Source organism: Lepidochelys olivacea (assembly GCF_965140295.1).
Source record: "Lepidochelys olivacea isolate rLepOli2 genome assembly, chromosome: 2".
In the NCBI taxonomy this organism is placed as follows: Eukaryota; Metazoa; Chordata; order Testudines; family Cheloniidae; genus Lepidochelys; species Lepidochelys olivacea.
Window position 1 is genome coordinate 199,420,532 of NC_140412.1, and position 25,152 is coordinate 199,445,683.

Consider the following 25,152-nt stretch of genomic DNA (forward strand, 5'->3'; position numbering starts at 1 on the left):
ATATTGTTTAGCATCATGTTTGCAGCTGTTCTAATAGATGCATTCAGAGACATTGATTGTGTATTTATATGAAGTACCATATGGATGGAGGTGTCTTAAATCTGCATTGCCTGTGTGTGAAGACAAAAGTGATGAGGATAACTATTCATGAATTACTGTCACTGATGATTGTGCTTTACTGGCCCATAACCTCAGGGGCATTCAGTTACTCGCTGATTACTTTGTGTGTGCAGCAAAATATTTTAACTTAACAATCAGCCTAAAGAAGACAGAAGTGACAGTCCAGGCTCCACTGGTAAATACTGCAACTTATCCTGTTGCCTATTGACTATGTACCAGTCAAGGTTGTTGATACATTTTGCTACCTACACAGTGTTTTTTGAAATACAATAGGGTTACCATATTTGAACATTCAAAAAAGAGGACACTCCACGGGGGGGGGGGGGGGGGAGGATTTGCTTGCGCCCCCCCAGCCCCGCCCCAACTCCACCCCTTCCCTGCCCCCATTCCAACCCCTTCCCGAAATCCTGGCCCCCCCTTCCCCTGAGCGTGCCGCGTTCCCCATCCCAGCCATGTGAAACAGCTGTTTTGCGGCGCAAGCACTGGGAGCTAGGGGGAAAAAGTGGGCACTCTCTCGAGTGATCAGCATTCACTCTCTTTCTTGAATGATCAACTCTTCTTTGGGGAAAAATAATAATGGCGAAATCCCAGACATTTTTAGGTATTTAAAAATTCTTCCCGGACGACGATTTAAGAACCAAAAAGCCAGACATGTCCGGGAAAATATGGACATATGGTAACCCTAAATACAATGATGACAACACCATTATGAAATGCATTGGTGCAGCCAGTGATGCCTTCAGAGAATTTTAGCGTTGTCTCTGGAATGAACACCATGTCAGACTGCAAACCATAATTGATGTTTACCACTATGTATCATCACCACTACTCTCCTCTATGGCTGCAATACATGGACAACTTATTAATGCCACATAAAATGCTTGGACAAATACCCTCCATGATTTCTACAGCAGATAACTGGAATTAAATGGCAAGATTTGATTCTAAATACCGAGGTCTTTGAGTGTTGCAACATCAGACATTTAAGCTTTTATAGTGAGAGCACAGCTGAGATGCTGTGGTCACATGGTCCGTATTGTGCGATATTGTTATACCAATAAAATAAAAACCAGCAGGATCTTATTAAAGGGAAAAAGGCAAAATACCACATTTATTGTGAATACAGAAAGAATCATAGTAAGCAGTTAGTTATAGCTATAACATTCCATTCAATCTCATATTTATTCTCACATTCATTCATACAAACACACACACATACACACCCACACACACAGGTTCTGCAAGGTTGTTATCATAGTTACCAGCCTTAGAGTTGCTCATGCCAAGCCACTGGCCAGGTGGCCTGGACATGAGGAGGGAGCAGGGCCTTGTCAGATGCTCATCTGGTGCTCCCTGGAAGTTGGTTTGCAGAATCAGACCCCAAAGTTCTCACTTTTTAGAGTCTATTTTTATAGGAATTTCTTCCTATGCCAGTCTATGGGAATTGCTTCATCATGCTGTTGCTGAATCAATCAGCAGATAGCACATTCCTGACGGCTCCAAGATGTTATCTTGTTCTTTGGTTCTCCCATTCTTGAGGCTGTTGGGTGGATTCCAGTCTGCCCTCCGGGGGGTCCTCTGGTTATTTCCACTTGACGCCTTCTTCAGCCGATGGACACTGGATTCTTAGGCTGGCACCTCCCTGATCATTCAGTTATTATCCACACCAAGCATCCATCCACATACATCCTCTATCTCTATTTTAATCACAATTGTTAATACAACAAAAGGGCGAGGAGTCTCTGGGTGCTGTTTCTGTTGTTAGAGTATTGTTTTGAGTCTCTCTCTCTGTGAACTGCTTTGAGAACAGACTCTGTCTTAGAATGTACTAACACAATTAGCAGCTTGCAAGTTTCACACATAGAGGGAGAGAAACAGTACCAAAAACCAAGAGAGCTCTTAATTAGTAATACCCTGGAATTGAAACTATGGGGAATCAAACTCATTTGTGATTTTAATACAGAACTTCTTTAATATGATCCAACAATATTAGCACTAACTGCTAACATAGCTTATATAAAAATTTAGGCCAGCAGCTTAGAATAAGGTTATAGGTTATAGTCTCTTAAGCGCTAGTAAAAGAATGGATGTCAGACGGAAACGCTCACTGTGGTTTTAACCACAAATTTAAAGCAACTCGGTCCCACGTGACAGTGAGAAGTAAACAACCAGCCTTCACGGTCGGTCAGTAAATGCCGGTTTGTAAGTGTATAAAAGAACAGGCAGCACTCATAGCAAACTGTGCAGACGGTAGAGTTGACTCCTAAGGCACCAAACGGCTAAGGCATTGTGAAAAGCTCTGCTCAAGGGTAGCTTGCTACCTTAGGGGTGAAGTAACAAAGGTCGAGGCAAAAACCCTGAAAACCTCTGCCTGAAAGCAGCTTGCTGCTCTAGGGGGTGATTGTACGGGTGTATGCTTGCCTATTGGTAGCCGATAAAAGGTCACTCTTCCTTGGACCAGCAAGATCTCTCCGGGGACGCCCAAAAGAGCTGTCGCTGACTTCCACTGCATCCTAGCGGGTAAGACGCATCTTAAACCGGGCAGACGAAACAAAACAGCACGGGTCTTAGCTTCTAGTACAAATCGGCAAGGGCACATCCTAAACCAGATAGACGAAACAGAATAATCTGGGTCTTAGCCAACAAAAACCTTTGCATGCAATCATCAAAGCATAGTGAAAGCCGCAGCTGCTAATTAATAGTCATAATAGTAGTAGTCATTTTTTCGTATAGTAAGTGTCTTTTTGTTTTAATAAGTGTGTTGGCTAGGAGAAATTGTTATATATCATAATAGCTAATAATGGTAAACAACACCTTTAGCTGCTATAAACTGTTAAAATTGTTATAATTGTCTTAATGAAATAAGTCTTTCCTTGTATTAAGTAAATAAATGAGTCCTCTAAAGGAACTGTAGTACCAATACCCAATTGGGAATAAAATCCTCTCAGTTTAAACATCAATAAAGTCTTATTAACCAAGCTCTCTTAAGTTAGTCTCTCTCTCTCTCTCCGGAAACTCAAAATAACCACCTTAGGGTCCTCAAAGGGGCTCTCCCCTTTGGGAAGACTCGAATTTCTGGTGCACGTATGTTTGACAGTAGAATATCAAAGGCTATCTTTTAAAGAGAATTGCAGATTGGAACTCATTTTAGAGGCAGACCAAGATATGTTACAAAAACACTGGAAGGGACCAAAGTCCAATCTTGCAGAGTTGACTTCAACATCTGGGAGCTTTCAGCCCATGAGCTGAATTGCTGCAAGCAAGGATAAATGTGTGAGGCGTAAAGCTAAAAGCAGTGCATGTTCATCTACAATTGCCTTCACCTGTGGCACTTACAGATGGAACTGCAGATCCAGAATTAGCCTATGGTCTTGTGGGGCCTGAAACAAGTGATTAGCTCATCCGTTGAGCTTGACCGGAGACTTCATCAGATTCTACTTCCTGGCCACTTGCAGTTTAAGTAGCACTTTTCCTTTCATTTTGCATATGTTTACTTTGTCCATAAATATCTAGTGCCAAATAACATGAAAGTTAAGGAAAGCATCATCATAAATCTGTAGGGTTAAGGTAAAAAAAACATCCTGAGTGAAATCTTGGCCCTATTGCAGTCAATGGGAGTTTTACCACGGATTTCAGTGGAGCCAGGATTTCACCCCTTGTGTGCTAATATGGCCCCATCACTGTAGCATCAGAGTACCCTCCAAGTTTCTTGAAGTAGAAATAGCTTCTAGTTTTAATTTGTGTATGGAATATTTGAGGGAAAGCTAAACTGAAAAAAACAAATTTTGCTTCCAGAGCTGAATTTGGCTAGTTCCATTGTCACTCTTACCTCTTGTGGAGTTGAGTTCTCTAATCTAAGTCCAGTGCTGGTGAAAGCTCTGTCTTTTGCATTTTTGAGCCTCCCTCTATTGGTCACACATTATAATTGACCTGATGGAAAGTAGTTGTCATGGGAGAGCCTGATTGCAGAGGAAGAGGTAATGCCTCAGGTTTCTAAGGCTAATCTCATGAAGAGGTCCCGGATAACACCTTGAATGGCATAGTATTAAATGGAGAATCTGTGTAGATAACTGCACTCCACAGTGATTGTGTTCAGGCACCTGTGTTACTAGGTAAACTGCTGCTGTATTTTGCATGAGTTAGAGCTTTGAGAGTATGCTGCTTCATCTCTGTACAAGTTGTGGTAATCAAGGTTGGAGGTCACAAACTTATTTTCAGTAACCATCTCCAGGGGGGGTGTGTTCCAGCACAGTATGCTAGTCCATCTTTCTCAGGTGTTTGGAGAGGGGAAGAAATCTGAGTTATAGTTACCCCATCTCGCTAAGGCTGTTCTGGCTCAGCACTCTCCATGTTAGCACCATGGTCATTTCACTGCTTCTGGATTTCCTTTCAGGCGTGGCAGTTTCTTTACCAGCCTTCCCATTGCACAACTACTGCACAAGACCTTGTTTAGAGGAGAAACTGGACACTTCCCCTTACTTCTGGAGTAATAATATACAAATAAAAACATGAGGCCCTTTTCCTCCTCCTCTCTTAATCCAAGCTGAAGATAGGTAAATTCTTTTAGAAACGTTGAGATCTTGTTCCAGTTTTCCTGGGTCTCTAAGGTTAAGGATGCCTCTTCTTTCTGCAGCAAGACCAGCAGAGAAAGGGTTAAACTGCATTGTTTTATTTGCATGCACTAAATACATAAAAATTAACTTTTCTATGTTTTTTACATTTCAGGGAGAAACTCATCTTGTTTTTCCTAAGGAAGCCTCAATTGAACAACTACACAAAATCCGAGATCTGATTGCTGGAGAGAGAAATAGCAGATTAAGTGAATCAAGTCAAACCCAAAGATCAGGATCTTCTCAAACTGTAACTAGTATGCAGCATATTGTACCTCAGTCTTCAAGAGCTGCTGACTCAACCCTAATCCCTGTCAATAGGCAACTACAAACATCAGCTGCACAATCTGCTGAAATGGTAAGCACCTTTTAAAACCCTCTTATAATACCTATCCTGTAAAAGGAATTGTATTTATAAGACTTGGAAAAACTTTAATGAGGACAGAAGTAGAAATAACTGGAATACTGGGGACAACTGAAAATTTGATTCCCTTGGTATCTTTCTTGGGAACATCTTTTCCCATTATCTTAATGAGGTTGTGGAAGTTCTTTATCTACATCCAGCTTTAAAGCTGAATGTGCTATAGGCCCAGCACAAACAAATGACACAACAGAAAAGGTCTTGAGTGTGCAATTTCCAGAACAGGATTCACTGAATGTATGTTTTTTTGATGGAAAACTTTTCCAAAGTAGCAATGGAATTTCCACAAATCAACGGTCCATCCAGCTTAGTAACTTGTAGCCAAAAATGACCTATGCAGAATAGTTCAGAAGAAAACTCAAATTTTAAAAAAAATCCTATTAGTGATAGGCAAGAGATTCTCAGCTTTCTCATAGTGTGGATCCATCTTATTATCTTATGGGTCACTTTCCCTAGCATTTGCATTCATAACATTCCTTTGGTAATAAATACATAATTGTGTACAGCAGTTACATGGAGAAGTAAATATTAAGAAAGTATTATGTATTTTTAGCTGGTTTATATGTGATTACCAGCAGGAAATGAAGACAGCCAACATCGTGTGATCAGCCAGCTCTCTACTGACCACCAGTGAATTCCACAAGTTGGTTAACTATATATTGTGGAAGTGTAGGGTTTTTTAATGCTTTGCCCTGGGGTATTACATTGTCTAAGACTAACTGTTAAGAAGTTAACATTAGTGGAATCAGTATAGAGGATGCTTAGCTTTTCAGTTAATCTTGTTTTTTAACTTCAGTTCTTTAAAAATCCATATCCCCGTTCTTTAAATTTCAGTTACACTTCCTGAATTAACTCATGTCTGTTTCTCAGGACTGTGTTTAGAATAGCTTCTCCACTTGTATGCTTCAGAACAAGCTGTCCAAAGAAACTTTTTCCAAACTGTGTTTATAAATGATGTTTCAATCATTGTATGATATTGGGTTGGCTGGATGTTGCTGTTACTGTTGTGGATTTTATTGCCTCTTTAAACTGTCTTAAACTTCATCATTGCTCCTCTGATCTAGAGACTGATAGTTAAGGTTAAGATTTTGTCACAGGTATTTTTAGTGGAAGTCACGGACAGGTCGGAGGCAATAAACAAAAATTCACTGAAGCTTGTCACCTGACCCTGACTGTTTTACTAACAATACCAGGGGGCCATCGGCGGGAGTGGGGAGGAAGGGACAGGGACTTCCTTTCTTTGTATAGTTTGAAGCAAGGAATTTTAGTATCCCATTGATGGTTCTTATTCCATCGTGTTTCGAAAATGTCAGTTATGTAGAGGTCCTTTCCCTAATGTCAAACATTTTAGTTCATCCATTTTGGCTTTTAGGCTTCTCATTGGTAAATGAACAGGTATCTATTTGTAAATATGTGCTTATTTTAATATATCTAGTCTTACTAAAATTACTCCCAGTTTCCCTCCTTCCCTTTTCTCTGTTGCAACTGTTTGTTGCTAACTGATTCCCATGCTACTGGACATGTAACTTGATTTCTGCTTATTAAAATTTTTATTCTGTTTTCCAATCTTCTCTAATCATAGAATCATAGAATATCAGGGTTGGAAGGGACCTCAGAAGGTCATCTAGTCTAACCCCCTGCTCAAAGCAGGACCAATCCCCAACTAAATCATCCCAGCCAGGGCTTTGTCAAGCCTGACCTTAAAAACTTCTAAGGAAGAAGATTCCACCACCTCCCTAGGTAACACATTCCATTCGGTCCCTAGTCTGTAGCGGTGCATGGGATTCTTCCGTCCTAAGTGCAGGACTCTGCACTTGTCTTTGTTGAACCTCATCAGATTTCTTTTGGCCCAATACTCTAATTTGTCTAGGGCCCTCTGTATCCTATCCCTACCCTCCAGCATATCTACCTCTCCTCACAGTTTAGTGTCATCTGCAAACTTGCTGAGGATGCAATCCACACCATCCTCCAGATCATTAATAAAGATATTGAACTAAACCGGCCCGAGGACTGACTCTTGGGGCACTCCACTTGATACCAGCTGCCAACTAGGCATGGAGCCATTGATCACTACCGGTTGAGCCCGACAATCTAGCCAGCTTGTTATCCACCTTATCGTCCATTCATTCAGCCCATCCTTCTTTAACTTGCTGGCAAGAATACTGTGGGAGACCGTGCCAAAAGCTTTGCTAAGGTCAAGGAACAACACATCCACCGCTTTCCCCTCATCCACAGAGCCAATTATCTCGTCCTAGAAGGCAATTAGATTAGTCAGGCATGACTTGCCCTTGGTGAATCCATTCTCTAATAAATTTCTTCCCACCACCCTTTTTTAACTTCATTGCCAGCAGTCTGGTTAAGATAGGAACCTTCCCTAAAACTTTTCCAGAGCCTGAAACCAAAGCCCCTTTCTTTTCTATCTCATTTTTTCTCATTCATACATTAAGACTAATTCCCCCCTGAAGGCTTTTCTGGGATGTGATTCAAATGTTGAACATAGCCCATTTCACTTTCACAACAATCTACTCTTGAGAGGTTTTCTTCAGACAAAGTGAATCCAAGTTTTGCATGTGAGATTAAGAGGATGGACCATAATTGTCCGAATTGTCCTTACTCTCATTCTTGACATTCAAACGTTCAGGGAACTTCTACTTATTTACAAACCTCTTCATGAACTAATTAAAAGCAACCCAGAAAATATCATTTAAGGTCCTGGTTTTCAGAAGACCTTGCTCAGCACCCGCAAATCCATCTGAAGTAAATGGAAGCTGCAGGTGAAAATCAGACCTTTAAGCTTTATCAGTCAGTGTATGCCTAATGTCCATTCACAGCAAGCAGTCAGTTTGACTATAGTTAGAAAAGGCACCAAGGATGTGCAAAACTCAGTGCTTCTGTAAAAAGGTTAATGATAGTTAATAGTATAGCTCATTTCAGATTATTTGATTTTGTAACTGTTAATTAAACCTTATAATATGTCAGTGCATAAAGTATTATACCCATTTACAAATGAAGAAACAGAAGCCCAGTGGGGGTTAAGTAACTTACTTAAGTTCACCCAATGGTAGAACTAAACCCAAGAAGTCCTGACTTTAGCTCTCCTGTTCTACCTTATTTACAAAAAGGACCTAGATAATTTAAGTACAAAATGGCTTAATTCTCAAAGAGATGAGGTAATGTACAAAGAACTATCTATTTACCTACCTTAGGGTTTTATACTGCCTCCCATTGGTGTAGGATCTGAACATCTTCTACGTAAAATCATTAGCAAAGTCTCAGGTGGATTCATGGGTTTTCTTTCTCTTCACCCTTTATACAGTTAGAACTCTGTTTTGGGTAGGCTTTTTTTGATGGAGGTGATGGGAGGGAAGGAGTTGGCAGGGGTATTCAACTTGCAAGTGTCACTTACAGTCCAAAAGTTTCCTCTCCGAGAGAGCCTTCCTATCATGTTGGGGTGGGATACAAACCCATGACTCCAGAGGAGACTGCACCCTGAACGCAGCACCTTATATTACTCAGCTACCCTGATGGCCTGTGGCACAGCCGTTCACCTATCTGTCGTTGGAGCGGGCAATGCTCAGCTGAAGTCAAGGCTTGCTCCCTCAGGAGATGGTCAGACACTAGACTGCCTGATCTCTGCAAGATTGTTCCATAGTCAGGTCCTCTCAGAGAATGCTTTGTCCCCAGCTCTCAGATGCTTCATCCTGGTCTGAGACAATGTAGATCAGGGGTCTCAAACTCAAATGACCACAAGGGCTACATAAGGACTAGTACATTGGCCTAAGGGCCGCATCACTGACACACACCCCTCGCTGCCTCCGGCCCCGCCCCCACTCCTCCACTTCCATGAGGCCCTGCTGTGGCCCCGCCTCTTCCCACCCCTTCTCTGCCCCCATTCCAACCCCTTCCCTGAAGTTCCCACCCCAACTCCGCTCCTTCTCTGCACCTAGGGCTTGCAGGAGGTGTGCAGGGTGTGGCAGGGGCTCAGGGCAGGGAGTTGGGGTGTGGGGTATAGGAGGGGTGCAGTAGGGGGTCAGGTAGGGGGTCAGGGTGCAGGGTGTGGCAGGAGGCTCAGGGCAGGGGGCTGGGGTGCAGCAGGGGGTCAGGGTGCGGCAGGGGACTCAGAGCAGGGAGGTGGGGTGTGGGGTGCCGGAGGGGTACAGGAGGGGAATCAGGGCAGGGGCTTGGGGTGCAGGAGGGATGCAGGGTGCGGCGTGCAGCAGGGAGCTCAGGGCAGGGAGTTGGGGTGCAGGAGGGATTCGGGGTGCGGTCTCCGCTCCAGGAAGCGGCCAGAACCAGGTCCCTGCAGAGTGGGGGGGGGGGAGAGAGGGCTCCACATTGCTCTCGCTTCCAGGTACCTCCCCCGAAGCTCCCGTTGGCCACGGTTACCCGTTCCCGGCCAGTGGGAGCTGCGGTTGGTGGTGCCTGGAAGCGAGAGCAAGGCTCACCCCGGGGCCGCAGAGACATGGTTCTGCGCTCCACCGTGGGGGCGATGCCGCAGCCGGATTTGGCCCACAGGCTGTAGTTTGGCCACCTCTGGCCTGGAGGTAAGCGGGGGAGAGGCGGGGGGCGCGCAGGGAGCTTGGCAGGCCGCACAAAAGAACCTTGTGGGCTGCATGTTTGACACCCCTGATGTAGATCATAAAGAAGAGTGCAGCTGTTGCAATGTTTCATAGATGGACATTTGGTCTTTGATGTAGCTGCGGCTTGATCTGTTGATTGCTTTGAAAATTAGGATCGAGGCTTTTAAACTAGCATCAGAAACTGACGGGAAGCCAGTGGAAGGACGTGAGTGCAGGCCTGGGTGTACTCAGTGTCTTAATCCGTGAAGAAGGTGGGCAGATGCATTCTGTACCAGTTGGAGCCTATGCAAGCCTTCACGTTCAGATTCAGCTGCAGTGAGTTACAGGAATCCTACGTGAAGGTGACAAGTAGATGGATTACTGTGGCTAGGTACTCATCAGGGAAGATGGGGAGATGTTTCCTAGCAAGCTGGGGGTGAAAGACGACGTTCCAGGTCATCCGGGCTTAACAACGAGCCAAACAAGAGCCGAAGACTCGTATGTCCATGGCCATGAAAAAAACATCATTTGGTGCCAGAAGAGCAGTTTTTGCTGTGCCCTGGTCTGAACCAGATCGTGATGTATCCAGGATGTTGGCACTTGGTAGTTACTATTTTCTCAATTATTTTGCTCAGGAACAGGAGGTTGGGGACATGATGGTGGTTTGAGAGATCTTCAGGGTTGAGTGTTGGCTTCTTGAGGATTGGCTGAACTATTGCATTTTTTCTAGGAGCTTAGTAGATGTTTCTCTGAAGGAGGCTTGACTGTTTCTATTCGGATGGATATGGATCCATTTCACAGATTGTGGCTCTAATATTTCTTAGGAATTCTTGAGCTTTTTCATGAGTGATGGAGCCAAACTCAAAGGTGCTGGGGAAAATAATTCCACTCTGACCAGTGAATATTTTTTCCCAGTTAGCTCTATACACATTTGATTGATTTTATCAGTGGAATATGCTGAGAGCTCTTCACAGTGGTCAGTTCTGGGTCTGATGTCTGAGCTATGCCATATGGGTTGATTAGACAGTTCACTGCAAATTTAGCTCTGCTGGTTGTGGTTCTGTTGCACTCACTGCAGAAAAGTGGATGGCTTGTTTTGCCTCCTTTATTGCAGTGACACAGTTCTGTGAGTGTTGTTTGTGCTGCTGCTGGAGGGGTTCAGAATGATTTTTGTGCCACTTGCATTCTAGCTTTCTGCCTTGTGTTTGGGTGGCTTGTTTTCCTATGGTGAGTTGAAAACGTATGGACTTCAGGAATTTTCAGGGGTGGAATAGTTTTGGTTGCTCACTCCTGTAGTGGGAAGGCAAGATGGCTCTGATCTCTGCCTAGATGAGGTGATGATCATACCAAAAGAGTGGTATGTTGATGTTTCCAGTACCCAGTCTTAGGCTTAAGATAGGATTCAGCATATTTCCAGTTGCAGGTATAGGTCCAGGTTCAAATGCATTGAAATGTTTGTTTCTGGGATGGAACATCATCTGAATACAATAAAAAATATTCAATAAATGAAGCTTTTTGCTAAAACTTTACAATATTTGACCATTTACAGACTGTAACAGGCTTTTTAAAATAAGTTATTAAAAACCTTCTAATGAGCCAATGAGGTGGGGGTACAGGGTTGGCAATTTCCTGGTGGAAAACTAGTTTAGGACAGGGCACTGGTAAAACCAGCTTAAACAGGGAAACTGGTAAAATAATTGGATCAATGTCCAGCAAGTTCAGCAAGCATAGAATTAATCTTTTCAAATGTTGGATACATCCATTTAAAACTGAGGAATAGGCGTGGTCTGTCTATCTACATCAAAGTTGGTCTTCTGCGGCAGACTGCTATGTGGCCAAATGGACCTGGACTGGTAATCTGCAACTCTGCATGCTTCTGATTGCTTAAAGTTTCAACTCTGTGTTGTCGTCATTTTCATATGACTTTTGTTTATATAATATTGAAAACTGAAATGAATCATGACATGTAACTTCCTTGAGAAAATACCAAACCAAAATGTATAGACATTCAGATGTTCAGTGTTAGTTACATATATTAGTATTACACCCACTGCCGTTTTACTTATTATTTGTGTAACCATAAATTAATCTATGAATCTACTGCCTTATGTCACCACAATTTGACTATATAATTAAACTAAGTTTAGTGTGGTGTGCATTAACGAAACAGTTTTCAAAATAGAAAATGCTTTAAACTGGGATTAACTAGTTTTTCCTTGGGTGGTAAAAACCATGATTTTACTGATTGAAAACTGTCTCTGGTCAATACCATGGCAGCCCTGGGAGGGTGGAGAATACATGCTTCTCAAATTCTACCATGACTTATGATCCATGCAACTTCATTGAGGTGAATCAGGGCAGAGTTTGGCCTATTATATTTAACCAGTTACCTACAGCTGATGAGCTCCAGGAAGAGCGAAACCAGTTCCCCCCTGATTCAATAGTTATGAAAAGTTCCGACTGGTCCTGTAGTACTGTCCTGCAGCAAAAGGGTCATTCCTGAGTTTAAGAATAATGCTGTGAAGGAAGCTATCATCCTGGGATTCTCCTACCCACCTACAATGTCACATTTGCTCTTGGTCTCCCGTACATTACTCCTGGGAGAATTCTGCGCCACTGCGCATTGCAGAATTTTGCAGAAATGTTTTTTGCGCAGAATTTCCTTTCCCATGCAGAAATGGGCTGAAGTGCTGCTGGCTGCCACTAGGGGCCGCTTTACCTGGCAGAGCCCAGCTTGAACATAGAAGACACTGCTGGGGAGAGTGCTAGAGGGTTCCTGGCAGCTGCAGTTCCCCGCATGCCCTAAGGGAAGGAGACAGCGGCATGCAGGAAACTCATTTCAAGCCTGGGACCCAGCATCAGGCTGTTTTTCCCTCTGAATCCATGGGGGGGAGCTATGGCTGGGCTTGGGTGCTGGTGGTGATGCAGTTAGCTGGGCTAGGGGGCCCCCGCAGCTGGACTCTGAGGGGGAGGGGTACAGGAATCTGGGATGAGGGGCATGGCTGGGCTCTGGGCTGGAGGGGGCAGAGAAGCAGGAACTGTGTTGTCATAGGGGTTTCTTTAACTCTCTACTCCTGGGGGAATTTTTGTGTCTCTGTATTGTTAGACATACTTGCTGACAGGTATTTTGAAATAAATTACCAAAATAAATGAAACTGGCATGATTATGTAGTGTTATTTTGACAACTAAAATTTGCAGAATTTTAAAATATTGTGCACAGAATTTTTAACTTTTCGGCGCAGAATTCCTCCAGGAGTACATACATAGGGGTCTCAGTGCTAATGAAAAATGCTAGATTAACATCACTGTAGAATGCTCTAGCCTCAGAAAAGATTCAGCAGTAGTGTTGCATGCTTCCCTGAGTGTGCCTTAACCATATTCTGGAAGGACAGCCTCTGACATAAGTTGAGTTTTCATGCCCAGTCATGAAACTTTAGCTATTGAGGAGGCTTTTCATGTGGCCACAAATTTTATGTAGCTCCTCATATAACTATCAAATAGTAATCACTTTTACTAGACCAGGAAAAAGTCTGTTGGCTGAAAACTGGAGCAACCAAAAGTCTGGTCTGAACAAGCAAAAACTGAATGACTTGTTGCCTGCTGGACAGCCCTTAACTTAATTCTCCCATCTCTCTTTTCTTGTCCTGCTATGCTGAATGGGAGGGCAGGGAATGCTTTTGTCTGCTCAGCTACTACTCTGAAGGTGCCATCAATGTAGTGGGGTGTAATTGCTGTTAGGTGGTACTTAGCAAAACTCACTGGGGGAGGCCAATTCCCATCTTCATCGATTATATTTATAAGGCACCATTGTGATCATCTAGTCTGACCTCCTCTATAGCACAGGCCTGAATTAATTCCCGTTTGGTTAGATATGCTACTAAAAAAATAATAATCCTGGGTGCACTCATTAAGTATATGTCAGAGCAGCAGCTGCCTCTAGAAGGAAGGAAGGAACATACAAGAATACTACTTGCATCCAGATGTCAGGTTGGTTTTAGATGACAGGCAACAGCAGTCTGCCACCCTCTCCTACTTCCACCTCTGACCTCAAGACCAAAAAACTCTCCCATCTTCCCATATTAGAGTAGAAGGTTCACCATACAACACATCTTGGTCCCCTGTCTAGTTAGCTATAACATCACACTCTGTTTATTACAAGGTACAAAATTTGGAGAACCTAGAATGTTACTGACAAACTTTCAGACAGGGAGGAGGGCCAGTGACTAACTGAAAACATACATACAATGTCATACAAGTGGGGCATACACATAGCTTTAAAAAGTGGAAAAACATTATATTAGACAACCATACTTGATGAGTAAGTAGGTGGTCCATGGGCAACTCAGTTAACAAGCTTTCTTAGCCTGAAAAACACTTGATCACTGCCCATTTAGGCAGATTTTGACTAGTGAATGATAAAAAGCTCCATACTTCATTATCAAGCCTCCCCTTAGCAAATTCAGTTTACCTTAGTAAGTTGCAGTTTCTTATCTTCACAGTAACAAATTATTAATGCATCTAATCATGCTCAAGGTGTTTTCACAAGTTCAATCTCTATATAGCTATTGCATTTCCTATCTTGTGTATCAGTTATGTCCCTGTGCTAAACTGCCTAATGCAGTGGTTTGTTGGCAGACAATTTACCTATTCCAGTTAATTTAGTACATTAAAGGGATTTCGGGTGACCAGACAGCAAGGGTAAAAAATTGGGACGGGGGTGGGGGGTAAAAGGAGCCTATGTAAGAAAAAGCCCCAAATATCTGGACTGTCCCTATAAAATCAGGACATCTGGTCACCCTAAAGCAGTGGTTCTTAACCTTTACTGCAGCCTGCACCCCTTTGGTTCTCAAAATATGTTCTCACACCCCTTATCAAAAATCGTTGAAGTAGGTCAGTTCTTTAAACCTAGATATATTTTTGTTTGTATATTACAGTAATCATTAAAAAATGTATAATGTTAATAAATACATAGTTTTGATGAAACAAAGTAGTTATACTTACCTGCCTGTGCTTAATTTGTGTTTTCGATGATTTACCTTCTAAAAAAATCTGGCATGTCTTGCACCCCCAGAAAGGGCATCTTGCAGCCCCAGGGGGTGCGTGCACACCAGGTTAAGAACCACTGCCCTAAAGGGACTTGTAAAAGATGACTTATGCTTAAAAAATGACCATGTGTGCTCTAACTTACGGAATAATCATCAGCCTTAGCAGGAGCCAAGGATGTACTACATACACCAGCAGTGAGACCACAGCTACTGTGTTGAGTCCAGGTCCAAACGCGTTATCTCCAGAAATATGTTAATAAGTTGGAGAGTATTAAAAGAAAACCAATTAAAATAAGGGGGGGAAATTAATTTGAGTGAGTGAACAAAATATGTATAACTTGGTTGGCCAAGTGACTAAGGGGAGAGGAAAATAATCTCCAGATACTGGAAGGATGTAAAGGAATTGTGTAGGAAGCCTCTGGGGATTGGGGGGCTAATTAATAGTAATGGAATGAATGCAAACACAGGGAAGTTTAATTTGGATATCAGGGAAAATTTCTTAACCAGGAGCTCCATTAGGACATGTGAATTAGACAACCAGACGGTTAGACAATGATCTAGTTCACCTGACCACAGCTGGCCTCCCTGAGCATTCTTCAGCCACAGCATTTGGTCCTGGCCAGAGAGTATCCTCTACCAGACAAGGGTCTGTGGAAAAAATATTTCCCCTGCTCTGTATGAGACATGCTAAACTCAGACCTAGCTGAGTGCTGATCAGCGGAGCATTCCTTAAATCTGCCCAAGTGAACTGAAAGTGCTTATGATGTCATTACTCAAATCTGTTTGGCTGCGTTCGACGTATTGAATAAACTGATCCTGTGACATGGGAGCCACAGGAGGAATGGGGTGGGGGACAGAAGGAGGAATGCGGGAATCCACACATCTCCTCTCTTCTATAAGAGATGCACATACTGAACTTACAGGATTTGAATAAAGACATGCTGAGGTCGCATGACCCAAGATGACCGCATTTGACCTTAACAGTTTTGCTCACTTGTGACACTCTCTCCAAGACCCAATCAACTTCAATAAGAAACAGCATAAAGTATGGTGCCAGCTTAGGCAGCAGGTAATAAAATAACTCTGAAAATATGATCATTTTGAGTGAAAAAGCAGCAGAAACAGACCATACTAGTGAGAGAGGAGAAAATAGAGCTATGGAGAAAAAAAAGTCTGCAGCTCCGAGCACATACAGGGATTTGCTTCTATATTCATATAAATCGCTTCTTCTTTATATCCAGGCTTAGTGGAAGCCAAATGTCATATTGGAGGCTTAGAGAACAGAGACCATTCAGAGCAGCTAAATGGAGTGGGTTTAAGTGATAGGACAGGTTGATTTGATCCACTATTCACTTATTAGGCCTTTGTGAACAGGTAGCCTCCCCACCCATTGCAAGACAGTCAATCTTCCCTATGTAAAGTGAAAACTCACTCTATCTTAAGCAGGCATTTTAGATAGATTCACCTTCAATTACATTGTTAAACGTCATGAGGAGGTATTATAACACAATACTGCCTTGGCTTACCAGTGCTTCTTACATGCAGCTCCCCAAAAAATTAAGGTAAGGGAAGAGTCCAACAACACAAACGTTTCCTTCTTGATACTGAGATTGATATTACCTACTGTTTGCATTGCTGATATTTTGTCTGCTTAGTGAACTTCTGAGGCTTTCGTACAAGCCTTCCTCATGTTGAAGACAAACTTATTTACCTGCCATTGTCTTAAACTATAAGCTGCAAGAATACTACATTCTTGGAGTCCAGTGGCTCCAGTGTTTGACTGGCAGAACTTGCTAGCCACTAAAAAAAAAAATCATCCTTACTAAAATCAAAGTTATGTGATCTGAGGTTAGAATGCTCACAAAATTGCTATCCTGTAGTTCTACTCCAGAGCAATCTGATTGGCTGGGAAAGAGAGACAACTGTCCATTGAGCCCTCTTCTGACCAGTCCCAAATCTGTAGCTATGATGTCATTTATAGTATCAAAAAGGGAATGTGAGCATCTTGGATCTCTTCTTGAAAGAGGTAAACAGTTCTTACAGAATCTGTTGTAATAGTATATAAAATGAAGATACAAGCATAGGCGGTGAGTTATATGTGCCTGTGATGCCCTTGCTCCACAAATATTCAGGAACGTGGGCTCGGCTACACCAATGTTTGGGATTATATTTTCAGAGCTGTCCCATCCAAAAGTCCCGGGCCCCACACTTTGCAGGGCCTCATGCTTCAGCAGGATGCTGGGTCCAGGGTGGCCTGGGAGCTAGCGGGGGGGCCTAGCGCCGGCAGAATCGAGCGACCCAGCCCCAGCCTGCCCCACTCTGCCCTGCCTCTTCCTGCCCCTGCTCTGCCCCCTCCCCACCCCCATTCCACCCGTTCCCCCAAGCCTCAATCCTTTCCAGCTTCTGCTCCTCCCCCCCGAAGCGATGTGGGAGCCAGCAGGGTGGATTGGGGCGGGCTGGGGCCGGGTCGCTCGCTGCTGCCAGCACCAGGCTCCCCACTAAACCCCCAGGCCACCCTGGATCCCATGTCCCCCTGAAGCACGGGGCTCCCCAAAACATGGGGCCCACGGCAGTTGCCCCGGTCTGTCCTATGGGTGGGACAGCTCTGCTTGGACCCATTCTGGGTACCACCAAAAATTATACAAACCTGGCATCCATGGATACAAGTACCTATTTTTGAATTGGAACCCTATTCTATCTACATATTTCAAACAATGAAGCTCAGCAGCTTCCTGAGAGGCATACCAGCAGTGCATGCTGTTCTGCCTAAAGGTCAATTGGTTGGTTCAACAACCCACATTATGAAAGAAAGCCATAATGTACATAATCAATGCTGCATGTTGTGCCAGGAGGAAATGGCACTTTTCCTCAGTTAATTGCAATTGACATCTAATTTGCATATCTTGTTTGCTGTAATAGTGTAGAACTCTAGCTATATTTACATGGTAAAGGAAACATGCTCAACTGCTACTTGATCTTAAATTACTCAAATTGTGACACGTGCCTATTAGAATGACTTGTTTGTAGGTCAACGAGCAGAGAGAAATTTCAGCATTAAATTTCCTTGGCAATTTACAGATCATGAACAATACTGAAACAACCACCATGGCATGCCTTCAGGGCTTGACACATTGAGGGGAGGACAAGCTATCTAGCACTCTGAATATGGTACACTAAAATGTCAAAGAGGTTTCAGCATCTTGAGACTTAAATATTCCAGAATGTTTTGACATCTCTAAATGTAACTACCCCCAATCAGATGCACTCCAGAAATACTGGGGGCTCACCTGAGACACCCCTTGAGGTTAGAAGTTATTCAAGTTAAGGGACAATCTCTCATGGAGATAATACCTGCTCAAGCAATCACTTGGTAATAAGACAACTCCTTGAGGCAGCACAGTATTTCTCAAGGAATCAAAAACTTTCCCAAGGTCATGAGCTGAGAATCCTTTGGAGACACCAAGAAATTCCTTCAAGATAGCTGATGCCATATGACACCAAGTCTCTATGTTAATGGCAAGAATAAGTCATACTCAAAGTCACAGGAAGCTGATCAAAACAAGAGGGAGAAGCCACAAAATGGTTGGAGGCATCAACCGTGCTTCCATATGCTATGGAATGCAAATCTGGTTGTAAGTCATTCAGAACAGATGAAAGCCAATGCAAGATGTCCAACAGCTCAAATCCAGATAATCCACTTCAGCACTATTTAGAGCCAGGGGCTCCTGACTGGCGTAATTTTTGCCAGAAGTTTACATCTCAGTCAGTGGAACACTGAATGGCAGCTGAGAATCAGATCTGACTGCACAGGACTTAGAGCTCATTAGCTTGCTTTGGTAAACTTCTAAATTCCATTCTGTAGGGAAAAACTGCTGCCTATAACGTCCAGGGACTATCCCCTCCAGATTACTTACCAAGACTTCGGAACAATTGAAGAAGTGATTGCCCCAAGTTAATTCTAGTTTTAGCAGTGAGCCTAGTGCATGCTGTGACAGAGAGTTTAATGAGTGCTTTGTGAATACTCATACAGTCCAGACACGAACAACAACATCTGTAACCTAGATACCTTATTAAAGAGTCTTAGTGTGTAGTCTGTTGGCTTGTCTCCCCATCCCAGAAAGGATTAATGCTCCACCTAGCATCTGTTCAGGGCACTGTTTAGTGGTTGTATTGACAGTCTTTAGCAGACCCCCCCAAAAAAGCAGTTCAACCTTTACCCTGACCCACAGGCATCCCTCCTGGCAGCTCTTCTCCAGTCTAGAAACAGTCTGCTTAGGCATCCCCCAGCACAAGCACCAACTGGCTTCTATAGTTCTCCTCAACTGAGCTCTTTCAGCCTTTATAGGAATCAACTGCTCATCAAACTGTCACCTGACTCCTTCCCAGCTGGGTCTGATAATCCCCTCTACAAGGCCCAAACACCTGTTTTTGAAGGGCCTCTGGCCCCAGACTCTCTGACCCTTAAAGAAGCAAACCACCCTGTTACATAGGGCTTTAGGTTTAAAGTGATCCCAATAACTCAGGACAGAATTTTCCTAGGAAACAGCCAAACTGAACAAAATCATTAAGGAGAAGTTAGGACAAACAGGTAACTTCAGGAATATATTATTCTATGGATAGGACACAGAATAAGTTTGTAGAAGTTGGATTGTAGCTACATATAAAAGCCAAAAAGAGAAACAGTAGAATATTGCACTGAAACAGACCATGGAAATAACGACATCAGCTCCCAACATCCAAGAGATGTACTTCATTTGGACCCAATAGTTGGAGGTAATTGGAAGGGATGCTCTTCTGCATCAACATCCACAGCTCCTGGCTGAATGGGCAAAAAGCTTTCATAACTTGATATTTTTGACCAGGCAACTACCAGTCTGCCTGTATCTAACCAAACTAACAGCAGATTGCCTAACAGAGTAGTACAGATGATGTAACAGCCTTTTTCAGCGGAGGTGGCAGACCCACTTGTCTTAAATTAGTAGCATAAATGTCCTTGTCCACAACCACATTGATGTCTGTAAGCCAAGGGACAGTGAGGTTTAATGTATATGAGCTAGAGCAGATGCTGAAGCTTGTAGATCAGTTGGTCATACACTAAAATTAACTATTTCCCCCAGGTGAAGGCCATCTATGATGCAGGCCAATAAATTGCTACCCTCTTGAAAGCCCCCTGGAGCATACTGTGCCCTATAATCCTTACTGAAGGAGGAGTCTTCTGATTCAACATCATTCCTTCCTGCAGAGTCATAAAAAAGCTATACAAAAGAGGGGAAGCAACAGATGCAATCTGACAGCAAATGTGAAATAAGGAAGGAGCATCTCAGCAAAGACACCATAGATGTTGAGGCACAAGAACACAAGTCTGAAGTCCAAAAGCATGCTGAAATTAGTCATTCAAATATCCATTTCCAGTTTTGTTTTTGTTCATTTTTTTTAATGTGAACATTTTTAATTAAATTTATGTATGGGTTATTTATTTGTTTGGTTTTTATTGGGGCTGGGAGAGGAGAAAGGAAGGATGTGAACAGCCCACACAAAACATAAGGTTGTTGTGGGGGGAGGAAGGCTAAAGTAGACAATATGGGAATTGCCACGCAGGCTAATTCAGTGTTGATCCTTCATTGTTAGTAAATGTGCACGGCAGGAAGGGGGAATTAAAGTCTCAAATCTAGCAGCTGGATGGTACCAGATGAGACCAGTCCCAAGCCCTATTTGCAGTTCCTGAGCCAAAAGAGATGGCTTGAAAATGCAATGTTAAGCTTGATAGTTTCCCACCATTACCCCAGTAAGCTTCTCCCTACCCCACACAACACATAGAAGAAACAGAAGGATATGAATATCTGTATGCCCTGATACTTATATGAGTTCTGCATCAACTGATGACTGACCCTCTACCAAATCTTGAGGTACTCCATAATTTGTGCACCAGAGGGCATAGTGGCCAGGTCAGGGGCCCTATCAGAAATGAGCAAGGTCATGCTCCTTAAGTGCCATTCCTATTTCCTTCATACAATATGGCAAAATGGACCTCTAATCTGAGCTCTTTCTCAGAAAGGAAGAAGTATGTAAAGCCTATCCATTGTGACTGTGGCAATGGCCATGAAGCACTTTTGTCAATGCCAAATTGCTTGCACCTCAGATCTCGGACTATGCTGGCCTTGATGTAGGCTTTAGCCTTGCTTTTAGAGTAACTGTCAAACACCTTTCCCCCTGGTGATGAGAAAGAAAATTAGTAATGTTACTAATGCCTATAACATGCATATCCCTGAGAGTGCAGGTTTGATGAAGTTGGGACGTATATTGCTTTTGGGTATTTGTTGGATAAGCAAGTGAAAGTCTTATGGTGTGTTGGAGTCCATTATCAACTGTGTTGTAGGTAACGAAGGTGGCAGAGCATACAAGAGCATTCTACCTTAACTTCTTATATCCATGCTTTTAAGGTTTTAATTGGCTGGGGTGTGTCCTTAATTGCTACTAAAAATTACTTTTGTTAGTTGATTTCTTAGGTTTTTTATATAGGCTTTAGGGTACCTCAGTGGATAGCTACCAAGAAGTAGGGAGAAAGGGAGCTGCACCTGCTTGGGAATTGAAAAGAGAAGCTGTGCTGTTAAGGTGCCCCTGACTACGTTGACCATCCTGAAGCATGCTCCTCAACCTTCAAACCTGCCAATATGTGACAGCCACCACTGTGATTGACACCAGGGCTGAACTCCAGAGCTAAAAACATGAACTGTTAGCGTTTATGCTAAAGAACTAGCCTCTGAAGTTCAGAGCTATCAGATTCGGAGCCTCGGGCATGGAGAGGCACACAACCCGCACATCGACAAGTGCATCATACAAGCAAAATGTGTGACAAACAGCTGAAATGTGACACGTATATTTTGTTGATTCCCACCATAATGTATAGATTGTATTTAAGTACAAAGTTTAAAAGAAGTCTTTTCACTCTGTGAACCACACAGAGCCATCTGCCCGCATAAATCAGTAGCAGGCTTTGAACCCCTTGATCTTCAAATTGCTAGCTTAGGCCAATTACTGTTTGAGCTATGCTAATAATTGCTAGCCACTTTGTGGATTAGCCACTGAATGAGAACTTGACATGTGCTTTCTGAGTGGCTTACACAACTGTTTACTAGTCAGCAGTAGAATATTGATGATCAGGAATCCTAGATTCTGTTCTTGGCTCTGAAAAGTGTAGACCTGGCTTGACATGACTAATTGGACATGGGTGAGGCCTCATTTTTTGGGAGACAGTATTATCAGTAGGCTGAAAGCAGAATGTCTGTACTAGTTAAAACAAGGGGGAAACCCAGGAAACCATTTATAATGGATAAAATAACAATAACTAAAATGAGCCTGGAATATAAGATGAGGTAAAGAGTAAGTCATGTATGGACAGTGTGTGCTGTCCCAAGCCAATCCCAAAACATGTGATGCACTGTATAGCAAAATGCAATATAATGTGTAAATGTATATAAAGGAAGAGGTTTGCAGTGTAACTTTGGGTGTGTGGTATGCCCTATACACACCCACTACGCTTGAGTGTGATTAACTCAGCGTAGCTTTGCTGTATGCCAAATAAAAATATGAGTGACAGACTCTGAAGTTGAACTAAGTTCTAGGAAAGCCAAGTGGAAGGAGGTCTCAGAGGGAATCCCAACAAGAGGGAAGTGCAATCATAGTGGTTAGAAATACAGTAACTGAAACTGGTTTAGTCAATCTGAAAGGCAGTGTGCTACAGTGAAGAAGCTGAGGGTGGGAGATCTGGGGTTAGAATCCAGGTCTCCTGAGTCTCGCTCCAGCACTCAGGCTCGTATAACAAGAAGTGCTCAGAAGCCTTAACAATAGGCATGACTACCTCCAATAAAGGTTTTTTCAGCAGCTTTTTGCTGGTTGTGACTTGCATGGAAATACAAAGGACAGTTAGCTTTAAATTCTTGGTCTCCTCCTTCCTAGTTCAGGGAATTATCCCCTAGGGTATAGAGGTATGCTAACTCACTCTCTTTCACCCCACTCTTTGGCCAGGGCTGCTATGTTGTCAAATTCAGCAGCTTCAGCTTGATACATAAATTTTCAATTATGGCTAAAAACTTACAAAATGCTCTCCAGTCAAGCACAGCTATGTTTAACTGATATTCCAGGAATCAGCACATGAAGGGCAACAGTATGCACAAGGGACAGATCCCATAATCTGAGTATTTTAGATTCTTTGGAAAGGGCATACAAAGAAAAGTGAGACAATGCAGTGAAAAATTGCCCAAAAGGGGCAATTTTTGAGTTCTTACTTCTTTCTGTCAGTCCATTTTTCAATCACACCATCATGAAAAATTCAAATCATGCTCAAAGTTTACATTCTATGTTTTAGTTTTAGCCATGTTATTCATATTTTTACAGTTTAAAACTCCTTTTAACTGAAATCTGTAATGCAACCTTAACTATGGAGTCATGATCAGAAACTCTATAATAAATATGCAAACAAGCTTACACATTAATGAACCAAGATCTGATGTTTTGAAATCATCCAATTATTAGAAAATGGGGTTTGCATAGATTGTAATAATACCTATATTTTTTCCATATTAGGAGTCTGAAACAATCTTCTTTAAAACCCTTCAATCAAATTTTCAGCATGTGCAAGTGTATGAGAACCAGTCTCTTCAAAAGAAAGCATTGGCTTCTATTCCAGTCCAAGCATTGAAAGAGAAAGCTCAAGAAAAGTTAGCACAAGCCAAAAAAGTGGATGAAGGTATTAGTTCTGACAATTTATGAGACACTAAAAATACTAGGTTAAACATTTGGGCGTAATGTGCATGTTTATAGACTAGGATTGTCATTATATTTTTGTGAGTTCAGAGTACTAGTTTTAAACTACACTAGTATTCAGAATGTATGTAGTATGCCATCTTATTCAATTAGTTTATCTGCTTAGTCAAAAAAGAAAAGTGCTTGGAGAATTAATGCTAATTCTTAGTTTAGGTTTGTTTTCTTTGTTTAAAATCACATTAGATAAAATTTTGAGGCTCACATTTCTTCGGTCCTTCAGGTTAATCTATTGAGTACCAGCGCATCATATGCATTTAAAATTCATGTGTGCACAGGGCTGAAGCAAAGTCCTGTATTCTGTACAGATGGGTCTTTGAGAGGTTTCATAAATTCAGTTCAGCTGAACCATTTCTTAAATTTATTAACCCTCTGTCCTGTCTTCCATTCTCACCTTCCTCTCCTCATCCACTGTGCACTGATATCTTAAATTTTGTATTTTCTCTTCCTTTGCATGCTTTTCTTTTATGTCCATCTGCTGTCCATCTGTTCATGGCTGGGGAAGGGGGGAGGGAAGAGAGAGCAAAGGAAATTTACTTGAATCCAGATTTCTGAACTAGCAGCAAATAGCATTAGAGGCAGCAGGATTCTGTACATATTACTTAGCTGCTTGCATCTGGAGTAGAATGAAGATAATAAATGTATGTATGTTTTAAGGAAAGGCAGAGCAATTTAAATAATTGATTGTATTTGTAATTGTTTATATTTTTAAATAATTGATTCATGTCGTCTTGAGCCAGTGTACAATTAATTTGAAAACTTGTCCAATTTTAACTTTACTTTAAAATGTATAATGAACTATATTCCAAATGCTGTTTCTTTTTTAAAACACCACTTTTGGTAGTGTGTCTTTTCTAAATTTTATAGAAATACAATATGCAAAAACCAAAATAATGGAAGTTAAGGCCTTGATCCTGCAAACAAGTATGTGACTTCACTCACATGAATAATCCTTTTGATTACCTGCCTAAAGTGAAGCATGTGCATAAGTGTTTGCAGCATCAGGATCTAAAACTGTATTTTTAATAAAAAACTACTCTTTGTGGCATAAAATCTTTCTCACTTCAAAGCAAAATTGCTTCAGTTAGACTTTCAAGACGTTAAGAAATTTATTTTGAATTTTTATGCACACGAGCCAAAAAATTCCAAAAAACGGAGTGTAAAATTAGCCTTCTATACCCAGATTTAGGCACCAAAAGGTGGGATTTTCAAAAGTAACATAGTGACTTGTGTTCCGAAGTCCTATTGACTTCAAACTGCATACCCTGATGGAAGAGTATCAGAGAATTTCAGCTTTCTTTACTTGTGGAAGTTAAGTATTTTACAAGGTTATGTTGGTTACAAATACATAGGGCCCTACCAAATTCACGACCATGAAAAACGCGTCATGGACTGTGAAATCTGGACTCTCCCCATGAAATCTGGTCTTTTGTGTGCTTTTACCCTACACTACATAGATTTTATGGGAGAGACCAGTGTTTCTCATAGAGGAGGTCCTGACCCAAAAGGGAGTTGCAGGGGTGTCATGGTATTGCCACCCTTACTTCTGTGTTGCCTTCAGACCTGGGCGGATGGA

At 42.2% G+C, this 25,152-nt stretch overlaps 1 protein-coding gene across 4 annotated transcripts in view; it reads left to right on the plus strand.

The window, feature by feature from the left end:
- Nucleotides 1-25,152, plus strand: part of NGLY1 (N-glycanase 1) — a 52,797-nt gene that overhangs the window by 7,226 nt on the left and 20,419 nt on the right. For all 4 annotated transcript variants that reach the window (XM_084619025.1, XM_084619023.1, XM_084619024.1 and 1 more), the window contains 2 exons: nucleotides 4,846-5,088; nucleotides 23,340-23,502. In XM_084619025.1, coding sequence (XP_084475151.1) covers nucleotides 4,846-5,088; nucleotides 23,340-23,502 — 406 coding nt within the window. The remainder of the gene's footprint in view (nucleotides 1-4,845; nucleotides 5,089-23,339; nucleotides 23,503-25,152) is intronic.